Source organism: Pelodiscus sinensis, chromosome 1 (assembly GCF_049634645.1).
Source record: "Pelodiscus sinensis isolate JC-2024 chromosome 1, ASM4963464v1, whole genome shotgun sequence".
NCBI classification, from domain to species: Eukaryota; Metazoa; Chordata; order Testudines; family Trionychidae; genus Pelodiscus; species Pelodiscus sinensis.
Genome location: NC_134711.1, coordinates 231,479,167 through 231,504,240, shown reverse-complemented (window position 1 = coordinate 231,504,240; position 25,074 = coordinate 231,479,167). Strand labels below are relative to the sequence as shown.

At 44.2% G+C, this 25,074-nt stretch overlaps 1 protein-coding gene across 4 annotated transcripts; it reads right to left on the bottom strand.

Annotated features, from left to right (window-relative positions):
• Positions 1 to 1,413: 1,413 nt before the first annotated feature.
• Positions 1,414 to 25,074, bottom strand: LOC102463676 (interleukin-1 receptor-like 2). 4 transcript variants are annotated; one of them, XM_075917370.1, is made up of 13 exons: positions 24,935 to 25,074; positions 24,343 to 24,438; positions 18,673 to 18,739; positions 14,784 to 14,996; positions 13,321 to 13,570; positions 12,392 to 12,578; positions 10,956 to 11,118; positions 9,695 to 9,760; positions 8,517 to 8,640; positions 6,785 to 6,933; positions 5,716 to 5,859; positions 3,833 to 3,994; positions 1,414 to 2,295 (listed from the first exon to the last, which is right to left on the bottom strand). In XM_075917370.1, the coding sequence occupies exons 3-13, from the start codon at positions 18,731 to 18,733 to the stop codon at positions 1,901 to 1,903; spliced, it is 1,914 nt and encodes a 637-aa protein (XP_075773485.1). In that variant the 5' UTR covers positions 18,734 to 18,739; positions 24,343 to 24,438; positions 24,935 to 25,074; the 3' UTR covers positions 1,414 to 1,900. The 4 variants fall into 4 exon arrangements, with proteins under 4 accessions (XP_075773485.1, XP_075773486.1, XP_075773489.1 ...); XM_075917371.1 differs by lacking the exon at positions 24,343 to 24,438 and having other exon boundaries at positions 24,935 to 24,952; XM_075917372.1 differs by lacking the exon at positions 14,784 to 14,996 and having other exon boundaries at positions 1,417 to 2,295.

Here is a 25,074-nt window from a genome sequence, read left to right as displayed (position 1 = left end):
AGGATCAAGCATGAACAAGGCCTGCTGTGGTGCCTCAGAGAGAAAGGGCAGCCCAGAATAAGATGTCTCAGTCCCAGAAACTACTGTACTCCAAAAAGTTCAGCAGTAGGGCCAGCCAAATTAAAGGCCAACTGTATATCAGTTAGAATTAACAGTCCTTTAAATCACTCCGTGAAGAAGGCCTGTCCAGCCTGCCTGAAGCTATTGAGACAAATTGAAATGGCAGGCTCTTCAGTAGGTGGAGTTCATCTCCAAGCCCTCAGTAAAGGTCAGAATGGTGCCTCTAAACTGTCTGATGACCCATGGTAAAATCTGTGGACACTACTGTGCAGGAGAAAGCCCTCAGAAATAAGCTAGGCATCCTTTACGTATCTTATAAGAATTTATAAAAATATTAAGTGTAGAAACAAATCCATGTTCTTGGTGCAGAAGGTTTTCACCTAAGTATGTTTAACACGGCATACAGACAGCTCATCACCATCTCATCACTGCTTCCTCCTTTACTCCTTCTTTATCTAAAACTTGAGGGAGGAAGGGAGCAAGGATTTCTTAGTACTACAGCACTGGACAAGGGAGCAGGATACCTGGACTCTACTCCCTGGTCTGTCACAGCATTACTGATTCACTTGCTTAGATAAATAATGGCTACCTAACTCACTGTAGCCTTGTGCTACACTTAACACAATGGGGCCTTGATCCATGACTAGAGCCCAAAGGCACTATTATACTACAAATAAATAACTGTAGATGCTGCACGGATTAATTCATAAATTCAAATAATAATGAATTCAAACCATTTCAATAATCTCAAATAAAAGAAGCCATAGAAAAATAAAATGTCTTTAAAGAGCAAATAGGGAAAAAAATGTGGCATGTGAAATGAGGAGAAAGTATGACTTGAGTTTCCAAGTACAATAGACTTCCGATAATCCGGCATCTTTGAGACATAGGTGGTGCCGGATTATCGAATATGCTGGAGTATCAGGAGGTACTGCATACTCCCAACCCAATCCCCCTCCCTTCCCCAAACTTATGCTCAGGTCCCAGAGCTTGGGTACAGACGCGTGTCTCCCTCCAGGCACTGAGGCACGTGCGCTGAGCGGCCGGCTTTCAATGAGCTGGCCAGAACTCCATGCGTAACGCAATCCCCCTCCCCTTCCCCAGAGCCAAACACCTCCCCTCCCTGCTGTAATCCAATACCACTCCCACCCCAACCTTATGCTCGGGTCTCGGTGCAGCTAAACGTCTCCCTCCAGGCACTGGGGCACATGCGCTGAGCGGACGGCTTTTCAATAAGCTGGCGGGGACGCCATGCACAACCCAATCCCCCTCCACTCCCCTTCCCCAGAGCCAAACACCTCCCCTCCCTGATGTAACCCAAGTGAGAGCGGCTGGCCTGAGCAGTTCCGGGTTCTGTCCCGGTTCCATCAGGAGCACTTGCCATTTTGGTGCCGGACAATTGGGTGCCGGACTATTGGAGTTTTACTGTACCTTGATCAGATCAGATCAAATCAAGTTATTTTCAGGGGGGAAAAATACCAACAAAACCATAGTATAAAAAAAACTAGGCATAATGAAAGTTAATTTAATTGTATTCATTATTAACCCTTAATTTAAAAAAAGTACTCTGCAACAAAATATTTTTAAAGAAATCGAAAAAAGTATGTGAATCACTGCATTTGCTATATGTTAGCATTACATATCTACAATACTTTCCAATATCTGCACAAAGACACAGTGGCAACTAAATTTTTAATCAAGAACAAAATTATATGTTAGAGTTGTTTTTAACCTTGAAAACATTTAAGTGAGTGAGGTGACCTGTTGGTAATGCACATTAGAAACTTCTGAAGACAAATAATCCATAGTAAACATTTCAAAGTGAGCTGGTCTGTGTCATTCAAATACTTTCTGTTGTTGCAGAATGACTAAAATGTTTTGGCAGCAACCGCAGATGCAAAGAAGACGTATTTTGTCTGGGTGGCATTCGGTATCTCACCTTTTTCCAGAATTTTGTATTTGCTGAAACAGATGGTTCTGTGAAGTCCCCTTTCCATCTGATGGCCCCATGCTTTTGCCGAATATATCTGATGGATTCTGGTAAGTTCGTGTAGTTCTGTATTTTATCCAGTTCAATCAGAATAACTTTTACTTCATCCCGGATAAGAGCATTATACAGCACTAGTTGCTGTTCAAAGGTATCTTCTATCACATTGTAACTGGCTACTTCTGATTCTAAAATGATTATCACTCTTCTGCTTTGTTTGATCGTTTCATCAATAACATTGGCCACAGCTGTAAGTAATGCAAAAATCATCAAAGTAGGTGTAGAAAAGTTTCAACCTATAAAACGTCTCTCATTATTTTAACACTACGTATTTATGGGGCAGTGACTGGCTCAGGGAAATAATAAGAGTATAGAACCTTTCAACAATAGATTGTTAGTTCAAATCCAGCTCCCTTAAGCAATGATCAAAGGGGGTTTGAGGGCTGGTCAGCAGGACTGCCCGGGGGGGAAGGGTAGATGAGTGGGGGAGGGGAGAGAGGAGAGAAGTTGCCCCGGGACATGGTGAGTCAAAGGGGCCTGAGACTCCTGACCACTGCTGCTACTGCGGCAGACGTGGCGACCAGAGCCATGGGCCCTTTAAATCACCACCAGAGTGCAGCTCTGAGGGCAGAAGGAGGTGCAGTGCATTTCAGGAGGCATGGAGAACTGGCTGTCCCTGCCCTCAACCCTTCCCCTCATGGCCCCACCCCTTTTGAGAGTGCAAAGACGGGCCTCCCCCACAACCTTGCCCATGGGCCCAGCAGACTGTCCTCTGCTTGTCAGTGACCTGTGTGAAATGCGTTTGTAATTTAGGTCCCACTCACCCAAGGGTAAAATAAATATGGCCTATGGGCTGGATTTGGCCCACAAAGCTGCCAGATCTGGCCCATACCAGCCTCAGCCAGGATCCCTGCCTGCACTGCTCCCATAGGCGGCTCAAAGTAGCTCTCTGCACATTGCAAGCCCAGGAGAAAGGGGGGAGAGGCTTTGTGCACTTCCACAGCACCATCTCACAGCTCCCATTGGCCTGTTTCCAGCAATGGGAGCTACCTATTTTCAGGAAAGACACCGTAATCCCCTATTTTAATCCCAAAATCCCTTCTGCACTCAAACTCTATCACAGACCTAGCAACTTTTCAATTAATATCATGGAAGAGTGTGGCCCTTGACCACTTACCAAATTATTGGAGTGCGACCTGCCCCCCCCCCATCAAAAATTATTGCCCACCCCTGCACTGAACAGACATCTATACCACAACCCGCAATGATGGCAAAAAAGAAGGCACTGATTCCTGATGTATAGAGCACTTGATTGGGAATCAGGATATGCGAGTTCTACTTCCATCTTAACCACTGGCCTACTGGTTGATCTTAGGCAACTCACTGCACCACTCAGTGCCTCAGTTTCTCCATCTGTAAAATGGGAATCATTCTTCTTACTTGCTTTGTAAAGCTCCTTGAAATCTACTAATGAAAAGCTCCACATAAAAGCACCAATAATGACTGGTGTCCTTGTTCTTCTCACTTGATGTATTTTAAAAATTAAATGATGGCCATTTTGTATTTCTGTCTCAGAAGAAGAAATTCTTTGTAAGGAACAGTTGCTCTGAGTGCCTTACACCTTTAGCAATCAGCAATGGTATGGTCAATTCAACTAAACTAGATTTATACAATTAAAAATCTTTTAATTTGCTTTTTTCCCCCCAATCACCAGCACATACAACACATCTTAAAACAACATGCCAAAAGGAAACATGGCAAGGGCAACTTTAATTTTTAACATACCTTCCCCTGGTAAATCATCCCTTCCAAGTATAAAAAGATTATATCCACACTGTCTCTCTAAGATCTCAGGCAGTATTCTCAGAACAAAGTTGTCCAAGGCGTAGATGCCTCTCACCTCACTGGCTATTGGATACATGACGTAGGCATCAAAGATCTTCCCATCTGAAGTTATAAAGAAAGAGCAAGGGACTTCTTAAAAAAAATCCCTACCTTTATAACAATTTGTAGTTGTTTCATATTTAAATCACTCTGGGAAGGAGATGAAATGATTAAAGTGAAGTGTACAACCAGTTATAGCTCTAACTGACTCATGGATAAGGGGCTTGCCATCATCTATTGAGCCCAGCACGCTAGGAGTCTATAGGAAAAGAAGTCCCAGTCCCACAGGTTCTCGGTAGTTAACCACAAAGCTACCTGTCCCCACCAAAATGCACCCTAGCCCTCTTTTCCACCCTACCTGCCTGACAGTGTGGCATACCAGACAGCCAAGCTGCCATTTGACAAATATTTGTCAACAGAAAATTTGAGAATATTTTGGGGTTTCAGAGTTGGTAGAAATTACCCACCCCAAAAAGTATCATTTTTCATAAACAAAAACAAAACTATCCAAATGCTTTTCAAAACCATCCTGAATTTAAAAAAATTACCTAAACCCCCAATTTATTTTTTGGTGGAAAAACTTGAAAATTTTGTCAAATGAAATGTTTCTGTGAAAATGTTCATTTTTGATCCAAATCCATTTTTCACTAACATTACTTGCCCAAGGAAAACATTACAGATAGCATTATTAATCCTCTCCCTGAGCACGACAGGAAGCTAATACTAGTTGGAGAAGGGGGAGCCCAGGGTTCAAAACCTTGCTCCAGTGATTATCAGGGATTCAAACCTGGGTCTCCCAGCGCCATCTCTTCCTTCTTAATCATTTTGTGACTTTAGCACTGAATTATTACTATTGTTATTTTGGACCTAAAGTATTTGGCAAATTTGTGTCAAATTTACAAATAGTTTCTAGTTGTCCAAAAGAAGAATAACCTCTTGCTGCAAAAAACATTATCGGACTCTAATTTTAATTGGGGGAGGGAGAGGCAAAGGCCTATTTTTTGTTCTCTGGTAGTACAGCACTTAGCAGAGCAGAATTATGGCCAATGACAGGGGTTCCTAGGTGCTTCTGTAGTACAAATAATATCATGTGGCAGCTGCTCTCATTCTCAATCCTTTGCTTACATCCCTACAGTGCATAAAAGTAATAAAATACACGACAATCAAAAAATGGGGCAGTGGAGGCATTTTTCTCCCCTTTGGCACTTGCCTCACATAGCTTTCAGGTTTTAAAAAGAAGGAAACAGAAAAGGGGCTGAGTAAAGGAAAGGAACTTGCAGACAATGTGCTCGCCTTGAGAAAAATCTGATAATCTGATTTTCAATAGAAATATTCCAGGCCAAATCACAAATGTCTCTCCCATACAAAACTTTTTAAAAATAGTTTATTTTTAATCTTAGGCAGTACCATTGCTACTAAATAGCAGTACGCTGTTCTGGTGACATCTACTGGTCACCAACAGATAAGCTTATGGCAAAAAAGGCTGCATTTTTAGTAAGGCAGACAGCAATCCACTCATCTGGGGAAAGCATGGATTTCTGCCTTAAGTATCTACCCATCACTGCCACACATAATTGCGAGTGTTCATCTTAGCATGTTATGCATTTTACTCACTCATTTCACCTTCCATTTTTGAAAACACACTCCAATTTCTTTAGAAAATCCCAGATAAGTTATAGCACAGGATTGTTTCCTCCCCATCATCAAAAGACTTTCCTAAGCACACATTTTCAAGTTACAAGAATCAATATAAACAAAGTAGTCACCTGGCTGCTCTGACATACCTTTTTTCTTTCCAAAAGGACAGCAAGAACTTCTATACCAAAGCACAATGTCAATCTTGAAAAGCTTGAAGATCAATAAAGTAATACATGTTAAAAGCAGCAATGCAATGAGTCCTCCAGTCAGTGATCTCTGAAAATCTGTAACTGCAACCATAAAAGAGAAAAAAAGAAACTGCATAATTTGTCCAACACTGAACTTTTAAACAGTTGCAGTAAAATTCAAAAACTATTTTTTTTCTTGTATTTTTTTAATAAAAAGAAGCTATACATATGTATTACTATAGAGCAACTATAAAATTGTTGGTTGAGCTAAACAAGTAGAGCATCTAATACATAGGGAAGTAATTAACATTTTATGCTTTCATAACACTTGCTACTAGAGGATGGTATACATGCTTTTCACAAATGTGAATAAACTCTCATAGCACCCCTCTATATTAAAAAGGATTAGCCATAACTTATATATGAAGAAAACCTGGCACAAAGAAATTAATATACACATTTTCAAAAGTAACCCAACCCCTACATTTGACCCACCATGACTGATTGTTCTATGTAGTACAGGCTGAGGATTTCTGACGGTTAGTGAGTAAAACAGTGAACAAGTTCAAAGACTCAGTTTCTAGTCCAAGCATTGTCACCAATTCAGTGTGTGACCACAAGCAAATCATTTAGTTTCATATTTCTGAGTGCCTCAATTTTTGAACATCCAACCAGAAGCACAGCAGTTTTTACCCTTGCTCATTCATTTGTATTCACTCATAATTTTCCCTTGTGTAGAAATCCCTACAAACTCTGCTTTTTAAAATTTCTCTTCACAGTGTGTACATTCAAACATTTTATTAATCTAAATCTTCATATGCTTCCCTCCAATTTCTCCATACACACACCTACCTACACTACCTTCTCCTCTTATTCCTGCCCTCCCAGACCCATACACCTTAAAGTGAATAAAAAGGAAAAGCAGTTTGTCTGTCTAGATACTTATATGCCTATTATTATGGCATCTGAGCACAATATCCAGCTATTCCTGGGAAAGTCAAGTCAAATGTACCCCTTAATGCCTTACCTCTGTGTTGTAATACAATATATGCTGCAGCTTGGCCAAAGGAATTGAAAGCATGGCAGACAAAGTGACGTTCATAATCTTCACTATTCACTTCTGAAATGTTGAGCCTCACCGTAGCCAGAGGGTGTCCTTCATAGGAAGTTGTTCCTCTATCCAAAAGGTAGCAAATACAGTAATAAAAACTACTCAACCCTTACTGAAGTGGTTTCTTCACTAGCAATCACAACAGGACAATAGTCACTGATCTTCAACATTACTACCATGTATCAGATTTTTTTTTTTAAGAACTGACAGATGGCTGGAAACTATAAGTGGCCCTTATGACACTTTGTCTATCTCTGATCAGCAGGATGGAGACCAGGAGACATCCTTAGAATAAGCACAGCTGGTGCACTGTTTCCTCAAAGGTGTGTCATTTCTGTAGGCTACCATTTCAAATGCAGTGGACTTACAGGTGCATTTCAGCTTGAAAAAACATGAGCTTAACGAAAGGATCATGCTAGAGTTTTTAGAATCTTTTAATTTGTGGATGTAGCTATAGACACTATAAAGATGGCTAGGGGAGAATGCTCCCCAGCATAAATATACATAAGGCCTGCTACAGGCTGCCACACAAGGTCCCTCTTCCCACCACAAGCCCTGGTGTAGGAAATGCACTCATAGTGGGGCTGGAGCTAACACTAACACAATTCTGAGACTACCATCACTCTCAGTCAGTTTAGGCCTCGTGCACCCAGACTCCTCATCCATGCCACTTCCAGTCCTCGTGCAAGTGGTTCTCAAACTCCTTGCTCAGAAAGTCCCAGTCTTCATCCAGTCTCAGTGCTCCCCCCACACCTACTTGCTCCTCATTCCACCCAGTTCATCTCCCAGCTCCGAGCCCCAGTCTCCTTGCCCACTCCAAGTCCCTGTTTCCCTCTGCCCCTTCCTGCCAGACTCTAGTCACAGTTTCTTTCTCCCAAATGTTCCTTTTCCCTATGTACACCCTCACATGTCTTGCTTTAGTCCCCCCTGCATTTGAATCAAGCAGCTTCCTCTCCCACTCTGCCTGGGCTCAATGAGGCAGGGGTGGGGGTTGAGTCATTGAAGCATAGGCATCCTCGTGTTCCCATTCTCAATGTTGATGTCCAGACCCAGAATGGGCAGCATCCCAGAGCTGCAGTTGCAGGGAAAGTCCAGCTGAGCCCTCAGTTGAAGCATGTTCCATGTGGGTTGAATCTTTGGGGACTTTGCCTATACAATCTGAGAAGTTTCCAAGGCTCATAACTACACCAAATTTAAATAGCTCTTCCTGGGGATGGCAAAATGTACATCACTGACACAGAGACCATCTCCTCCCACATTTGAGGTCCCTGCCCCAAAGCATGTAGGCCCTAGAGTGTTTCAAATACAAGGTTGCCAGAATTCTGAGACCGAGTTAAAAAAATCATTTTGCTCCGTCAGCTCTCTCGAGAATGTCAAAAAATTTTTAACTCAGTTTGAGGCAGAACCCAGCATGTAAAATTTCAGCATAAATAAAATTTGGCAAAGAAATAAGTGATTAAAAACATGTTCTTCTAACCACAAGTGTTGGGAACCTTGGCAAAAGGTAGTGCTACTGGCCTCACCTACAACTAGAAGATCTCAAAAGTGTGTTTATTTGTGGAACAGTACAATTACACCAACAAAATAGAGAAATCACACAAGATTTTAGCTGCTAATTCAATACATTCTGATCTGGAAGTATACTTACTCATAATCTTCCTCTTCAAAAACTCTATCCTTAAAATATTTATCAATGTACGTGTTGTTGACTGTCCAGTACACCTGAAACGTTTCAGTGCCTGTTACATTGCAGTCCACTATGACACGTGAGCCTATAAGACAGTATTACAAAGTGGCGATTTAAATTCTTAAACCGTAGTTAAAGGCCATACAATTAATTCCCTCTGCTAATATATATAAATCAGCTGCAAGCATGGAGTGGGCCAGGGATGGGCACAGCAGTAACAGCAGCTCCATACTCTACTCTCCCCGCTTTCCCATTCCATTTCACAGAAACCCCTCTGACCCACATATGCAAGTTCAGGGAGCTTCATGTTAGGGAGGGCCAAAAGGGTTGAATCCAGGAGAGAATAACCATTCTCTGTGGCATCAGTCACTCAAAATATTCACAGAAGTTTCCTCATAGGATCTGTTTCACATGTGAGGGCATTCCAGAGCACCCACTTCCAAAGAGCACAGGAGGAGCTGCACTGCAGTCAAGGAGAAGGCTAGGAAAAGCAATGTGGGCCCCATACAACTGTCTCTGCCTCTCAGAAATATCCTCTAGACATCTCCTAGGGTTTGGAAGATCAAACCTCTTGCCTGTTCCTATCTGGTCTCTGAGCTGAATCCTGTACCTTACCTCCTGCCCAGACTCTGCACTCCCACTCCCAACCCACTTCCCGAACAACTCCCTCCCCCACACTGAACCCTTCATTTTGGCCCCACCCCAGAGCCTAGAATGGAGCCACAAAATCTACTAGTCCTGGGCCCCTAGAAGAGAGTTAATCTGCTCCTGACTTGGAGGATCCTTCCCAGCACAGGTAGACAGACATGCAGAAGCTCTGCTGGAGACATCCTGCTAAAAACAGTAGTGTGGCTAGCTAGCCACCCCAGTACATACGCAGGGGATCAAGCAGAATTAAACTCGAGCAGTGAGCTGTGGCCACAGTGCCATTTTTAGCACACTTGCTTGATTAAAGCTAGTGCATCTGTCTAGCCACGCTGGAAAGTACGATCAGATATACCCTTAGTTGTTTTTCACTGTATAAGGGGCACTTTTGCTGTAAAAGAGGATAGAACCAGGCAAACAGCACTAGGAAATTCTCGAGTCTAAATTCTGTTTAGGATCCACATTCATATTTTGCTATAAGAAAACTTGCTCACCAAGTTCTACTTCAATGGAATTGTTTCTTGGGTAAAATATTTCTGGTGGTGTGTTCGGTGGACTCACTAAACAAACAAACAAACAAAAACCACGCACACAAAAGTTATTTCAGAAATTCATTGGCAGCTGCCGCACGTGGCAAATACTACACTGCCACAGTAATGACATTTCCATTGCATTCCTTAAACAAAGACGTGCAAACAGTGACTTCTGAATGGATAGTGATCAGTCGTAAATGCAATGGCCAACTCCCCGATTTATTTATGGTATTTTAGGTCCGGGGTGGGGGACCTTTTCTTCTATCAGAAGCCACTGAACCACAATAAAACTCAGTCATGGGTCACAAATAGCCCATGGAGGGGAAAGGGAGCTTCTTGTAATTTCTGGTGCTGTGCCAGAGCCGAAGGGTTCAGGGTGTGGAAGGGGCCCAGGGGTTTGGACTACAGAGGGGGTTCTGACCTATGGTAGGGGGTTAGAGTGTGGGTGCAAGTTCTGGCAAGGCGTTAGGGTGCAGAAGGAGGGTTAGACTTTGGGCAGGTGGTTTGGGGTAGAGGTACGTGCACTGAGAGGGGCTCGAGGCTGGGCCCAGGAGTTCAAGTATAGGCGGGGGTAAGGAGAGTGGGCTCCTCCTGGGCACCACTTACCTCAGGCAGCTCCTAGTCAGTGATGCATTAGGGCTAAGACAGGCCCTGGACCTGTGCCACTCCTGGAAGATGCCATGATATAGCCAAGCAGCTCTGTGTGGTGCACACTGCCTGTGCCCTTAGGAACTGCCCCTACAGCTCCCATAGGCGATGGTTGCTGGCCAATAGGAACTGCGGAGGCAGGTTCATGTGGACTCAGAGTTTCCCTGATCATCTGTCCCTGTACCTAGAGGCCACAGAGACAGCCGACCACCCGGGCACTTTCGCTTCCCCCTGCAGCAGGGGGAACCGGTGATTGCAGTTCAAGTCCTGTGCGAGGGCGGCGGGGCAGGATGTCAAGTCTCCGGGCTTGCTGCAGGCCAGATGAAATTAAGCAGGGGACCGGATGCTTTAGGTTAAATTTACTCTTCTCATCTCTCTAAGCTCTGGGCCTGCTCTAACCTGGCATAAGGGGATCAAAACTGACCACAATGGCAGCAGGACTACCAGAATACAGAAGTGACGTGTAAGCTGCCATCTCGCTTTCTCACACACATACACAGTGTTGTTATTTAGCAGTAGCTGAGAATTTGGATAATATTTTCCAAGTGTCATGATGTAAAAGAAAGCTGTATACCTGTCACAGTTAGACTAATGTCTCGCGAAATGTTATATTGTTTTCCATTGTAACTATATGATGTTCTGCACGTGTAGTTTCCTTTGTCATGTAGAGTTGCATTTTTAATCACAAGGTAATCACTGAAAAAGAAAAACCTTTCCTCTTCAAGCAGCTTACAGTCCTAAACACAATGAGAATGCACTGTTAAATCACAGATAGAATACAATATCATGTCCCTCCAGAGCTTGCCTGTATGCTACAGCTTAAGCTTTTCCTGGACTATAACGCTGGGATGGTCTCCCTGATTTGTCTTGGACAAAGAAACATTTTCCTAGACTCTGAGGTTGTGATTCAAACAAACTCCAGATCTGTCGACAGACAAGCTTACTTATACAATAATTCATTTTACAAGGGAGGAATTAAAGCCATGAGAGTCTAGAATTCCCAGAAATGTCCACTAATCTAGGGTACCGCAATGACTGGGCACCCCCTACCTGACATACCTTGTACTTGATATGTCAGAGTACTTAACTTCTTTTAAATGGAGCTTTGGATTGCAGAGATATTAATCAAGCCTCACAACATTTCCTCAAGGAAGGTGGATAACTATTATCATTCAGACTTTACAGCTGGGGAAACTGAGAAAGGAAGAGAAAATAATTTTCCAAAATCAGAAAGACAGTAGCAAAAAAGGATTAGACGACAGGACTTTCTGACATCCTCCAGCAAGGAGTTCCACAGGTTGACTATGCGCTGAGTGAAGAAAAACTTCCTTTTGTTTGTTTTTAACTTGCTACCTATTCATTTCAGTTGGTGACCCCTAGTTCTTACATTGTGGGAATAAGTAAATAACTTTTTCATTCACTTTTTCCACACCATTTATGATTTTCCACACAAGTCATGTAACATATTGGGTGGTGGGCTATATATACAGAACCAGCCCCATTTCACAAGTTGTGCAGCCAAGCACACAGACCTAGCACATTCCATCTAGGAGACAATATAGAAAAAGGAAAAGATTATAATATGCCATATTAGAGAGTTAGACTCTGTTCCCTAAATTTTCAGAATTGTGTAACTTCTCAATGGGATATGAATTCTTGCTCATGTATGGCACAGAACTCTAGTGTAGAAGGGAGTAGCAGGTAAGAATATGGCACCCACTGGCTATGTGGTTCAATGGTTCAAATTTGAGTTCAATTTCTAACCCATAATTCATAAATACAAGAAAGTGAGGGTCAATAATTAGTACATGCCTTTAGACAACAAAAACTAAAGGGTAACTGTCACCTTTGGAACTTTTTTCAGTTTATTGTGCAAAAGCTCTTCTCACGTGCAAATAATGTTGTTGTTTTTCCACTGCCATTTATAAATATCAGTGACTGATATTTAAAAACACTGATTATAGTTTACATATCAAGGGGTTATGACTGCAAAAAAAGTTCTATGTTTACCTTATACCACTGAATGGGCAAAGTATTCTCCTCGTCTCTGAAATATTCCAAATGAGGGCACACAACCTTAGCATTTGATGATGTTAGTATCTCCTCCCCAATGGTAAATTTTTCATTAAAGCATAAACCATAAATATTCTTGAAAACCGTTAACTTCATATATATTTTTCTGCAGCTTGTTAAATTCCTGCAATGGAACATAAAATAGCTGAATTAAACTATTATCCATGGGTATAGCCTCACACCCTCAGGATATGTAGCTTCTTCTGGAGGAGGAAAGGGAGGGCTTAGGAAGTCAAAAGTTTCTATAGCAGCAGTTCTCAAACTGTGGGTCAGGAACCCAAAATGGATCATGACCCTATTTAAATAGATCACCTGGGCTGGCATTAGATTTGCTGGAGCCCAGGAATGAGACCCAAGGCCAAGCCTCACCACATGGGGCCGAAGCCAAAGATTAAAGGCTTCAGCACTGGATAGTGGGGCTCAGGTTACAGGCCCCTGACCTGGGGCTGACATCCTTGGGCTTTGACCTCCTGCCCGGAGGGCAGTGATACTAGGCTTTTCCCTGCCCGGGGCAGTGGGGTTCGAGCCAGCTCAGACTTCCCCACCCCCTCCACACACACACATAGGGATCAGATAGTATTTTTTGTTGTCAGAAGGGGCTCGCAGTGCAATGAAGTTTGAGATCACCTGTTTTATAGTAAACTGACACTTTTATATCTAGCCCATCTTGAAAGGATAGAAATATTATGAATATGTCCTCTATTGGACATATTCCCTTCCCAGCAGCGCTTATGAAGAAATGTAAGTATATACTGAATATCACACGCTCCCCACAAAAAAGCAAAAACAAAGAACAATTTTTTTTTAAAACGCACAACTTTGCAGCTTACTTCTGTAGTAGTAGAACTTTTATTTTATGTCTTTACCTTATGACACATTCATAGGATCCTGAATCTTCTAAAGTTGCAGGTAGAAACCAAATTAAGTTATTTTGCTGGTGAATTCTGGAATGTTTATCTTTAGCCACAGATGTTTGGCTACCAGATTTGAACCATGTCACATTGTAGTCTAAATTTTCAAGCTTCGGTGTTCTATGTACTGAACAGTTGACAGCAAGAGGCTGTCCTTCATGAACAAAATTTTGGTTCAGAAACACATCGTAGACTTTGCATTCCTCTAAAGGAAAACAAAATGAAAAACAAAAGAACTTAAATTAGCAAAAGAAAATTTATGTTGACAAAGTTACTAGAGTGTCAATGAATAGTTTATCAGTACCTTAAAGACCAACAAAACATGTAGATGGTATCATGAGCTTTCATGGGCACAGCCCACTTCTTCAGATGTTTCATCCATAATTCAGTTACAGGAGAGAGAGAATTACTATTATTCATCTTCAGACAACCAGCAATGTGGTGGATGTAGCAAGGCAACTGAACTGGTATATTCTATTTTCTGTATGCTGCATCTTTAAATGCAGGCGAATCCTTACTGCAGAGCTGCCATTTTTGTTTTCCATCTTAGGTGCAGAATGTTAGTGAATCGTGTTTTTCTCTCAGATACACACTTCTTATTTGCTCTTCATTCTTTTCTTAACTTAGTTTCTTCATCTGAAATAAGTCTGTGACAGATCCCCCTCCTTATGCTTTATGAAATGAACTCATGGATACAAATATGCATAACTTATACACTGCTTGGGACAAATTGCCTCATGTAACCTATCAATCTTTATGTCATAATCTGCTGGATCTATAGATCTTATATCGGTGTATGCATCATTCTTGTGTGTAAAGTTAGATAGATGAAGTATGGAATGCTTCATGGTTTTAAAAGTGCAAATACAAGCCATCAAGATTGTTTCCCTCAAGATCTGGTCAGCCGTAAACAGCCTGTTTTGTCCTTTAAGTTTTACAGTGGTTGGTCCTAGGAAGTCATGTGACCTTCCCAACTGGTAGGGTCTGACCAACTGTGACTTTTCCATGTAAGGGTGGAATGTAGAAACAGAATTCCCGCCCAAATGTGGAATCCATAAAACAACGGGAAGCTAGCAGTTTCTTTATCTTTGGCTGGCATTATACTCCCAAGAAAGAGAGCCAGAGACCCCAGGAGAAGAGCTTTCCTGGTGTGCAGACTTAGCTGGAATAAGAACAATTTTAGGGTGAGTTCGTAATAAGTTTGTACCGAGGTTTTAGTGTTTGAATTAGCTAAATGTTTTGTTATTTTAAATTTGTAATCTATTTTGCTCTGCCTGTTTTCACTTACAGCCTCTTAAATCCTACTGCTTGTACTTAATAAAATCACTTTTATTTATTCTCAAGCCCAGTGGAAATAATTGTTACCTGGGGGGGCAATCAGTGTGTACATCCTCCTTTCATTGTTAAAGGGGGCTTACCTAAATAATTCATTTGGAGGTCTGATCCCATTTTGGGAGTGGTATCCCAGGAAGCTGGGCCCAAAACTGCATTTTGCTTGGACCTGAAGAGTTTCAGAGTCTGTTCTGCTCCCTGGGGAGCAGGGGTGGAGGGGGAGGCCATGCACTCAGCTCTGTGTCTTGACTGGAAGCAGACCAGGTGGGCATGTCCAGCAGAACAGGGTAGTGAGAAGCCTCAGAGAGCAAGAAGGAAAATGTCAGTGGCTTTGTCAGCACTCTGGAAAGCACCCACAAGGGGTCTTCTGTGACCGCACCCCGTCACAAAGTCATCAAGAGAAAATAATGTATGTTCCATCCTTCTGTATGGAAAAGCATCTGCCTTATGATCAGCCTCTTCATTCTAATGGCCTGGCTGCAAGCCACAACATTTTCATACAGAAGTTAGGATATTCATTGAGCTAGCAAGCTACACAGCTTGCTAAGCCTTTGGCTTAAAGAGCAATTGAGGATCCTTTGAAATAGAAAGGCATTCTATGCTATTATGTAGCTTTACAGCAATTGATATTATTACTTCTGCTACATAATCAGATAACAATGAGCAATATGACACATTATTGTGCAAATAATATACTAATACAAATAAGCTATTTTTGTAATTGTAAAGGCACAGTCACAACGTCTTATATTTTTGCATATGTTATGAAATTTTCATACTCCATATCATCTATACTTTTTAAAAAACATCAATTATATTAAAAACATAGGGAAAACTGGATATTTCTCCCTCTTCAAACATCTAAATTCAAATCGCACCTATTACATTACCAGTGAAGAAGCATTTATCGTATTACAGTAATTTATTTGTGCTGGTAAACATAATAAGAACACAAGGTATTTACCAGGATACAGGGAGATCACCTCAATTCATATATTGGGGTGGCAAAACTGAAGGACACATACTGCATGCACCTCTGTTACAGTTAAAGTGTAGCTCACAGAACCCTTCACACCGCCTCAATTCTCCATTTACCATACTTGTCATATATTATTTCTAACTTTTCACTAAAGATGTGTCTAGACTACATGACTCCGTCAACAGAGCCATGTAAATTAGTTTATTCGACAGTCAAAGAAGTGGGGATTTAAATAATCCCTGCTTCATTAAAATAAACATGGCCGCCACGCTGTGCTGACGATCAGTTGATCCAACACAGTGCGGCAGTCTAGATACGGATCTGTCGGCTGGGGAAGCCTTTGCCGACCGATCCTGTAAACCTCAATTATTTAAATCCCCGCTTCTTTGACTATGCTGAGTAAGCTAATTTACATGGCTCCATCGACTATGTCCGAACTATCTAGTTCGTGCCGCGTGTAGCCACTAGTGGACATTTAAAAATGGTGGTGCCCTGCAACATGCAAATGAAGTCCGGGAAATTCAAATCCCGGGCTTCATTTGCAAGTTCGTATGACTACATTAACCACCCTAGTTCGAACTAGGGTGGTAGTGTAGACATACCCTAACATCCCTAGTCCAGGGCTTCCTATAGTCCAGATTTACTTTTCTGGGGTTCCGGAATTAGTGGATTTTATGCACCCCCTTATACTCTGGGGTGGGGACAAAACAAAGGGTTCAGTGTGGGGGGCAGGGCTGCCAATGTGTCTGCCCAGAAGGGATGGTGCAGGAGGGAGCTTGGGGTAGGGTGTCTGGCCAGGGTAGAGGGTGCAAAGAGCAGTTTAGGGATAAGGTTTTTGGCCAGGAAGGAGGGTGTCTGACCAAGAGAGAGGGTACCAGAGGGGGCTTAGGGCAGGGTGTCTGGCCAGGAGGGAGAGTGCAGGAACAAGGGAGGGTGTCAGAGCAAGCAGGGGTCATAAGGTCTTTACGTGGGGAGTGGGGTGCAGTGGTCTGGGCATGAGGAGAGATGCTTACCTGGCTTTGCACCCTATTGCAGCAGGGTGGGAAGGGGGAGGGAGCTCACCCCCCCCCCCTTCCCCCGGACACACACACGGGACCCTGGTGCAGCCACAAGGCTGCAGCACCAAGTCAAGCATCCCACTAGCAGGACGCGGGGTGTGTGGGTGTGAAGAAACCCCGACCATCTCCGTCAGACCAGGCTTGCTGCCATTCCCCCAGTGGGATGGAGAGGGACAGGGGGAGAGAGAGCAAGGCAACGATTGGAATGGAGAGCACCTGCCGGGCCTGAGCACGTTCCCAGGGGGTGACAGCGCACCAGCCGTGTTCTGCTCGGTCCCTGCTGGGGCTCAGGCAGCAGCTCAAAAGTTCTGAAGTCCAGGAGCGGCTCCTCAGCATCTTTAGTCTCGGCCCGCAGCTGCTTCTGACTCTACCCCAGCCCCTCTCCCCTCCTGGCAGTGGTGGCCGCTGTAACAAAGAACAAGCGACTGCCTGCGCGTGAGGAGGGGGAGGTTGGGTGATAGGGGCAATCCTGCGGGGGATGGGGGAAGGGGCTGCACAGTGGTGAGGCAGCAGGAGGATGGTAGGGAGAAAGCAGGCAGTGGTAGAGATGGTAGAGTGACCATGCAGGCACTGAGCATGAGCAAGTTCCTGTCCTGCCTGCAGGGCCGGCTTTAGGCTGATTTGACCGATTCCCCTGAATCGGGCCCCGCACCCTAAAGCCAGAAGTGTGCTGGTGTTCCAGGTGCGCTACTGGAGGAGGCATTGGCCCCGGGGTTTGGAGGGAAGGTGGGACATGACTCTGTAGTTGGGAATTTAAAGGGCCTGTGATACTTTTTTTTGGAGGGGGGGGTGTTTTTTTTTTTTTTGCTCAACAAAAAAATCCTGGCTGCCGGGGCCCTGTCGAAACTGTTCGAATTGGGCCCCGCACTTCCTAAAGCCGGCCCTGCCTGCCTGAGAGTCATGCCGGGCTCAGGGACTGCCCAGAAACAAGAGCCCCGGTGCAGTTTGTGAGAGCTGCTGCTCGGACCTGCGGAACTGGCGCTAGCTCCACGCTGAACGAAGTTGCAAAGTGTCAGCCCGCCGGTGGGCGGGGACAGGAACCACATGCTCCCAGAAGACCGCTCCAGCCAGCAAAGATCCAATGGAGCCTCCTTCACCCTCTACAGAGGGGAGGGAGGAGGCTGCGGCTGCTGTGCCGTGCGAGGAGCAGTGACAGTACACGGACTCGGTCGCTTCTTTCCGCAAGCCGGTGTCCCCATCAAGTAGTGAAATGTTCAGTGGGGTATCTTGGGACATTTCACTACTTGATGGGGACATCGGAAGAGAATATTTAAAATCGGGACAGTCCTGGAAAATCCGTGACCTATGGACAGCTAGCTATACTGCAGTGTGACCACTGAGGGCAGCCATACCACCAAGGGAGTGGCCACCAGGGTTGGGGCTTGCCATCTTGCCTGCCACCACATGGGGTAAGTTCCTTCCCTTCCCCCCCCCCCCCCATAGGCAGGGACCAGGAGTGAGGGAGAAAACCCCTGCCGGCACCCCCCTTCCGTGAGCCACCAAGGGGCAGGGAGAAAGCCCCCAATTGCCCCCCACACACTCCAGAAGGGAGCAGGAGGGAGGAAGAGAGCTTCTGCCCAGAACCTCTCCTTATCCCCTGTCCTGACTCTTGCTCTGAGCCTCTCCTCACCCCCAACCCTCACTCTCATACACCCCCATCCACAGCCCCCTATCCTGAGGCCCTCTGAACTCTGGTGGACCCAGTCTTCTGCCCTGAGCCCCCACATTCCCAAGGCCCTGCACTGACTCCTGCACCCCCACACTGCCAGCCCCCTGTCCTGAAGGACCCTGCCAATGCTGGGTAAGTCTTCCAATTATTAATATTGCTACTCTTTAGATGTGCATATATTTAGAAGCAGCTTCTCTCCAGGAAACTGCAATGTGTGTGAAAAAAAACAGTATCAGAGCAAGCCCTTAAGCATCCATTGATAAACTTACCTGCCTTGATTGAATAAAGAAATACTGTTATACTGCAGGAGAACAATGTTGTTGCTGTCATGGTTCACTAGGGAGGATGAAAAAAGAAAGACTTCAATAATGGCTTTCAAAAAACACTTCAAAGCTGATTTTCAAAGTTGCAATTAACATACACTCCTCACATTATTTACATGTATGAAGGCTTCCAAGGTGATTTACAAATTTGCAGCACACTGGAGAGTCACCTACCCAGTTAGTACAGTGGTTTTCAACATGTAGTCTGCAGATCCCTGGCAGTCTGTACGCTGTGTTTAAGTGGCATAGGAAAAGTTGAAAAATAACTAATCTAGTGAAATGTGCCCACCTCTGGTATAGAACAATAGGCCCATTCTGCATCAGCTACACTACACAGTACTCATTATTTTCTATTAAAAGGGGAGCAAAGAATAACTTCTTCAATTGAAACAGAGGGATTTTAGATAGGGAGTTACATTCTTCCTAACAACTGAAATTAGACTAGGAATGAAGGGTTAGCCAGTCCATTCTTGTGAAAGGGGCCACGGTATCTTTAAATGATCACTGGTTCACATCTCAGAATGGAGATGGGTACAACACAGTTGTCAGTACCCACAGCACAATATTTGGAAATCAGCGAAGAACAGTACCATGTACTGAGTCAATAGCATTACAACTTGTAATACCAGTTTGCCTCTTTTAAACTCATTTGTTTCCCTTCCAAGTATGGAGCATGACCAGTCTTGCTTAGCTACGAGAAAGGGTGAATGGCTGCAAGAATGTAGAAAGTAAAGAGTACGTTGAGCATAAAAGGTAAAGACAGACATTTTGGGGTGACATTTGAGAAACTTCTTTTAATGAGGAGGCCTCACATTTGCTCATAGAACTCAGTGAATAAATAGCAATGTTTAATAGTGCATTGGGGTCACTTAAAAAAAATGAGAAGTCTCAGGGAGTAGGTGTGTTAGTCTGAATCTGCAAAAACAATTAGGAGTTCTGTGGCACCTTAAAGTCAGGCTCCATGCATATAACAAAGTGATTTTTACCCACAAAAAGCTTATACAGTAGAGTCTCGATTTTCCGACCTATGCTCACATGACATTCCGTTTTATCCAACGTGCCATCTGCCGTCATGTGCTGCCCACCAACATGACGAATAAGAATACAGCATGTACAACAGCCAGTCACAATCAGCGCCACGCACCCACACCACGCACGAGTGCAGTCATGCTTTTGTTTGATGATGCCAGTACTGTAGATTGAAATTTCTTTTATCAGCATGGCAAGTGAAGAGAGAAAGAAAGTACAGTAGACTTCTGATACTCCGGAACCTTTGGGACCCAGATGATGCCGGATTATCAGATATGCTGGACTATCAGGAGGTACTATAAGGTGGTTTTATATATATATATATATATATATATATATATATATATATACACACACACTGTATAAAGTATATACTGTATATAAAGTGTTTTAACCCTTTTTATTGTACATACTGTATACAGTATACTGTAATGTTTTCAGTTTTTTAACCCTTTTTATCCTTTTTGCTCAGTTCAGCTGCTGCCGCTGCTGTCTCATGACTCGTTTTTTACCGAAGCTCACTCACTAGGCTCTTGCCATTTTGATGCCGAACTATCAGGAGTGCCGTACAATTGGATGCTGGACTATTGGAATTTTACTGTAGGGCTACGTCTACACTGGCCCCTTTTCCGGAAGGGGCATGTAAATTTCAGCAGTCGTCGTAGGGAAATCCGCGGGGGATTTAAATATCCCCCGCGGCATTTAAATAAAAATGTCCGCCGCTTTTTTCCGGCTTTTAAAAAAGCCGGAAAAGAGCGTCTACACTGGCCCCGATCCTCCGGAAAAAGTGCCCTTTTCTGGAGGGTCTTATTCCTACTTCAAAGTAGGAATAAGAGCCTCCGGAAAAGGGCACTTTTTCCGGAGGATCGGGGCCAGTGTAGACGCTCTTTTCCGGCTTTTTTAAAAGCCGGAAAAAAGCGGCGGACATTTTTATTTAAATGCCGCGGGGGATATTTAAATCCCCCGCGGATTTCCCTACGACGACTGCTGAAATTTACATGCCCCTTCCGGAAAAGGGGCCAGTGTAGACGAGCCCTAGTTGTTTCAATGAAACAAAAACTTGAAGTCTTACAAGGACTAGATAAAGGCAAAACTATACAAAAAGTGGCAACAGAATATGGTGCGGGGCATGTTACTGTTGGCGACTGGAAGAGAAAAATAAATGAAATTGAAAAATGGTGCTCTGATAAGGCTTCAGATGAAGGTCTCAAAAAAAAGACAATGAAAAAATGCGAATATGAAAAGGCGAGCAAAGTTCTATTTTTGTGGTTCACACAGCAAAGACAACATAGCATGCCAATAATGGGCCCTAGTCTACAAGAAAAAGCGCTGGCATTTCGCAACACATTTAATGAAGGAGAAGCCGACTTCACAGCTAGTACAGGCTGGCTAGACCGTTGGAAAAAGTGTTATGGAGTGAGGCACCTCAACATCTTCGGTGAAACATTATCAGCAGTTTCAGAATCAGTTACTAAATTTAAAGAACATTTTTTGTCTCTTGTAAATAATGAAGGGTTATCGCATGAACAGACCTACAATAATGATGAAACGGGGCTAAATTTTAAAATGCTTCCATTGAAAACTCTGGCTTCCCGTACAGAAACTTCAGCTACTGGCTATAAAAGAAGCAAAGGAAGAGTGACCATTCTTGCCTGCAGTAACGCCTCAGGTAACCATAAACTCAAACTTGCTTTAATAGGAAAATCCAAGTGCTTTCAAAAACATAGCTCCTACAGCACTGCCAGTTTGGAATAGCAACCAAAAAAAGCACATGGATGAGCACTGAAATTTTTCGAAGCTGGTTTTATAATGAGCTGGTTTTATAATCATTCCTTCAGTAGAAAGATTCTTGAATTAAAAAAAAAATAGAAAGGAAAGCTATTTTGGTTATTGATAATGTGCCATCTCATTGTAACACAATTGAACTGAAGGACGGGTACATAAGAGTGATTTTTTTTTACCACCAAATGTCACCTCATTGTGTCAACCTAAGAACCAGGGTTTTATTGAAGCTTTCAAAAAATATATATCGATGTCAGCTTCTTAAATCACTTATAGATGTTATTGATGATGAAAAATAGAATGAATGAAGATGAATATAATGAAGAAACAAGTCAAGACAATTGTGAAAATCTTTTAATCTTATTGAAACAGATACCAGGCTGTGAAGATGTAAGCAATGAAGACATACAGGAATGGATGGAAAAAGATGAGCAACAAGAGCTGACTGATAAAGATTTAATTGACCTTGTGAATCATGGTGATGACGACAATATAGAAGACGATATTATTGGACTAGAGAAAATGGATAAATTGTGTCACAGTGAGGGAGTGAAGGCTCTTGACACAGCACTAATTTACATTGAGCAAAAGAAGGAAGCAACCGCTACAGACTTACTGGTGTTCAGACGCTGGCGTGATCTTACCACGAAGAAAAGTAAGGATGCCCCAAAAAAACTCCTGATCACTTATTGCTTTAAAAACTAAAAGTTTTTTATTCAGAAAAGTGTTGCAAATTCTATTTGTTTGTTGAAATATTCTATTTTATTTTTTGTTAGAATTAGTAATAAATTGAGTTTATACATATTTGTACCCTTTTTTTATTACTATTCCGTATTATCTGACATTTCTGCTATCTGACCATCCTCTACTCAGTCCCATTCAGGTCAGCTAACTGAGACTCTGCTGTACCCAAATAAATCTGTTAGTTTTTAAAGTGCCACACGACTCTTCGTTGTTTTTAAAAAATGAAACTATTTTGATGGAAAGAGAAGATTATATAAAAGAATGAGATTATTTCTGACTTCCTGTTGTTTTCTGCCATTTTTCTCTTTATAACTTTTTGCACAGCCTTGCGTAGATTTTTAATACTAGATACATTAGTCTCCAGCTGTGTTATCTATGCTCAGTGCCAGGAAGTCTCTCTCCGAGTGCCCCTATAGATGCAATCTTGAGACACACAATGCTGGTTTTCTACCATTCTCTGGCAGAATTTCCAGTGCAGTTCCTGAAGGTGCCCCTCCTCATCAAACTGATCTTTCAATCCACCTGAGCTTCTCTTAGTCCACTATCCTCAGCATGGGCGGTCAGTGAAAGCAGGTGGGGGAGGCAAGCCACAAGCCCCACCTCCAGCCCTGCCCCTTCTGTTAGGCCCCACCTCTACCCCCACGAGGCGAGGCAGGATAGCATGCCACACATGTGCTCTCTCTTCCAACTGAGGTGAGGAGGCAGGCACGCACGTGCGCTCACCGCAGCCTCCACAGCCCCAGCGGAAGGCATACCGTGCCGCACAGCCTGGCCAAGCCCAGTCTCTTGAGCACTGGGGGAGGGAGGAATCAGGGCATGCTGCACCACAAGGCTCAGCCATCCCAGCCCTGGAGCTCTAGGAGCATGAACACTGGGGGCAGGAATAAAGCCCTTTTCCAGAGGATCTCTTATTCCTACTTCCAGAGGATCTCTTATTCCTACTTGCAAGTAGGAATAAGAGATCCTCTGGAAAAGGGCTTTATTCCAGAGGATCGCGCCAGTCTAGACGCTCTTTTCCGGCTTTTCCCCAAGCCAGAAAAAAAGCGGCGGCCATGTTTATTTAAATCCCGCGGGGGATATTTAAATCCCCCGCGGATTTCCCTATTCTGACTTGCCTGCTTTGCATGCCTCTTCTGGAGAAGGGACCAGTCTAGACATAGCCTCACTGCTTACTGGGCTCTTAGAAGACATGTAGGGGTAAATTAGAGCTAAATAATAGCACAGAACATTGAGAGCCAGGACTGGTGGCTGTAAACATATTTTATGGGACCACCAGAAACTTGGCCATATCCATGATAAGTAGACATTCAGTTAACTAAAATCATGCCAGACCATAGATGTTACTGGATCAAAGAATGCTGGACTAAAGAGGTTCAACCTGTATTCAAATGTAGGTTTTACAACTCAGCCTGGAGTTTCCATCAAGAAACTAGTTTACCCCCAGTTTTGTGATGCTAACTGGACTAGTTAGGTAGCAGTCATAAAATAACGTGAACTGTGGTGGATATGGTATTATCTTTTATTGGACCAACCTCTGTTCCTTATCTCATTCGCCAAGGCTATGTCTAGACTGCAGGCTTCTTTCGAAAGAGCCTCTTTCGAAAGATCGCGTCTAGACTGCAGGCGGATCTTTTGAAAGAGAAATCCGCTTTTTCGAAAGAGAGCACCCAGCGAGTCTGGATGCTCTTTTTCGAAGACGGCCTCTTTACATTGAAGAACGCCTTCCTTCGAAAGAGGAACTTTCGAAGGAAGGCGTTCTTCCTCGTGAAACGAGGTTTACCGCCATCGAAAGAAAAGCCGCGTTCTTTCAAAATAATTTCGAAAGAACGCGGCTTGAGTCTGGACGCAGGGGAAGTTTTTTCGGGAAAAGGCTACTTTTCCCGAAAAAACCCCTGAGTCTGGACACAGCCCAAGAGTCTCTAATATCCTGAGACCAGCTATGTTGCATTCAGAACAATGTGTCAAGCCAGCAGCAAAATCAACAGGAGACCCGACAGCTGTAATACATATTCCCTGGATGGTCACAACGGAAACACACGAAGAATAATCTTCCCCACTTACGTTCTCCTTTTGTATCTATTAAGTGTCTCCCACTTGAACATGTTTGTATGCAGCCTTCTCTTCCTTCCGATCACACAAAGGGGCCGTGCGTCTTATCTGTGAGGATGGAAAGAGGGGGAAAGCCCGAAGCCCCCTTGGTTTTGAACCGCAGCTCCAATTTCAGGGCTTCTGTCCCACACGGAGCGAGACTCTTTTCCTTGCTCGGTTTTGCCGGGGCCCCCCCCGTGAGCGATGGGAAGTAGCAACAAGTTTCACAAGAGCGGAGCTGGCTGGGACTGCTGCCCGCCGCCTTGCATAACCGCGCCGCCACCGGCACGCGAGCAGCCGCTGGCTGCCCAGACACACGGAGCCCGGCTGAGCCGCGGGGCAGAAGGCGAGCGTGGCTCAGTCCTGCCCGCGGGGAGCTGCCAGGGTCCCCAAGGCTGCGGCAGGAGGGTGGCTCCTGGCTCCCGCGGCCTGCGAGGGCAGCACGTGCTGCACACCGGCCCCCTGCGGCGGGCACCCAGCAGCCGCCACGCACTGTGGGGCCGGCTGCAGCGCCAGCCAGCGGGGTCCGCGCGGCTCCCCACCAGGCCCCGCTCCCCGCACTTACCTGCAGCCCAGGCGCCGCCGCCTCCTGTCCGCACGGGAAGCGGGCGGGGCCCGGCCCGGTGAGACCGTGCAGCAAAGGAGCCGGGACTGGGATCAGGTGCGTGCGCAGCAGCCCCGATCCCCCTTTTTGGCCCCTTCTCC

What these genes read in the sequence shown, in the direction of transcription:
- LOC102463676 (XM_075917370.1), bottom strand. Translation starts at nt 18,733, where the DNA reads ATGACAGCAACAACATTGTTCTCCTGCAGTATAACAGTATTTCTTTAT. An exon ending in CATTAGTCTAACTGTGACAG is followed by an intron (nt 9,761 to 10,955) that starts GTATACAGCTTT and finishes TTGTTTGTTTAG; the next exon opens with TGAGTCCACCGAACACACCA. An exon ending in TTCCATTGAAGTAGAACTTG is followed by an intron (nt 8,641 to 9,694) that starts GTGAGCAAGTTT and finishes ACTGTCTTATAG; the next exon opens with GCTCACGTGTCATAGTGGAC.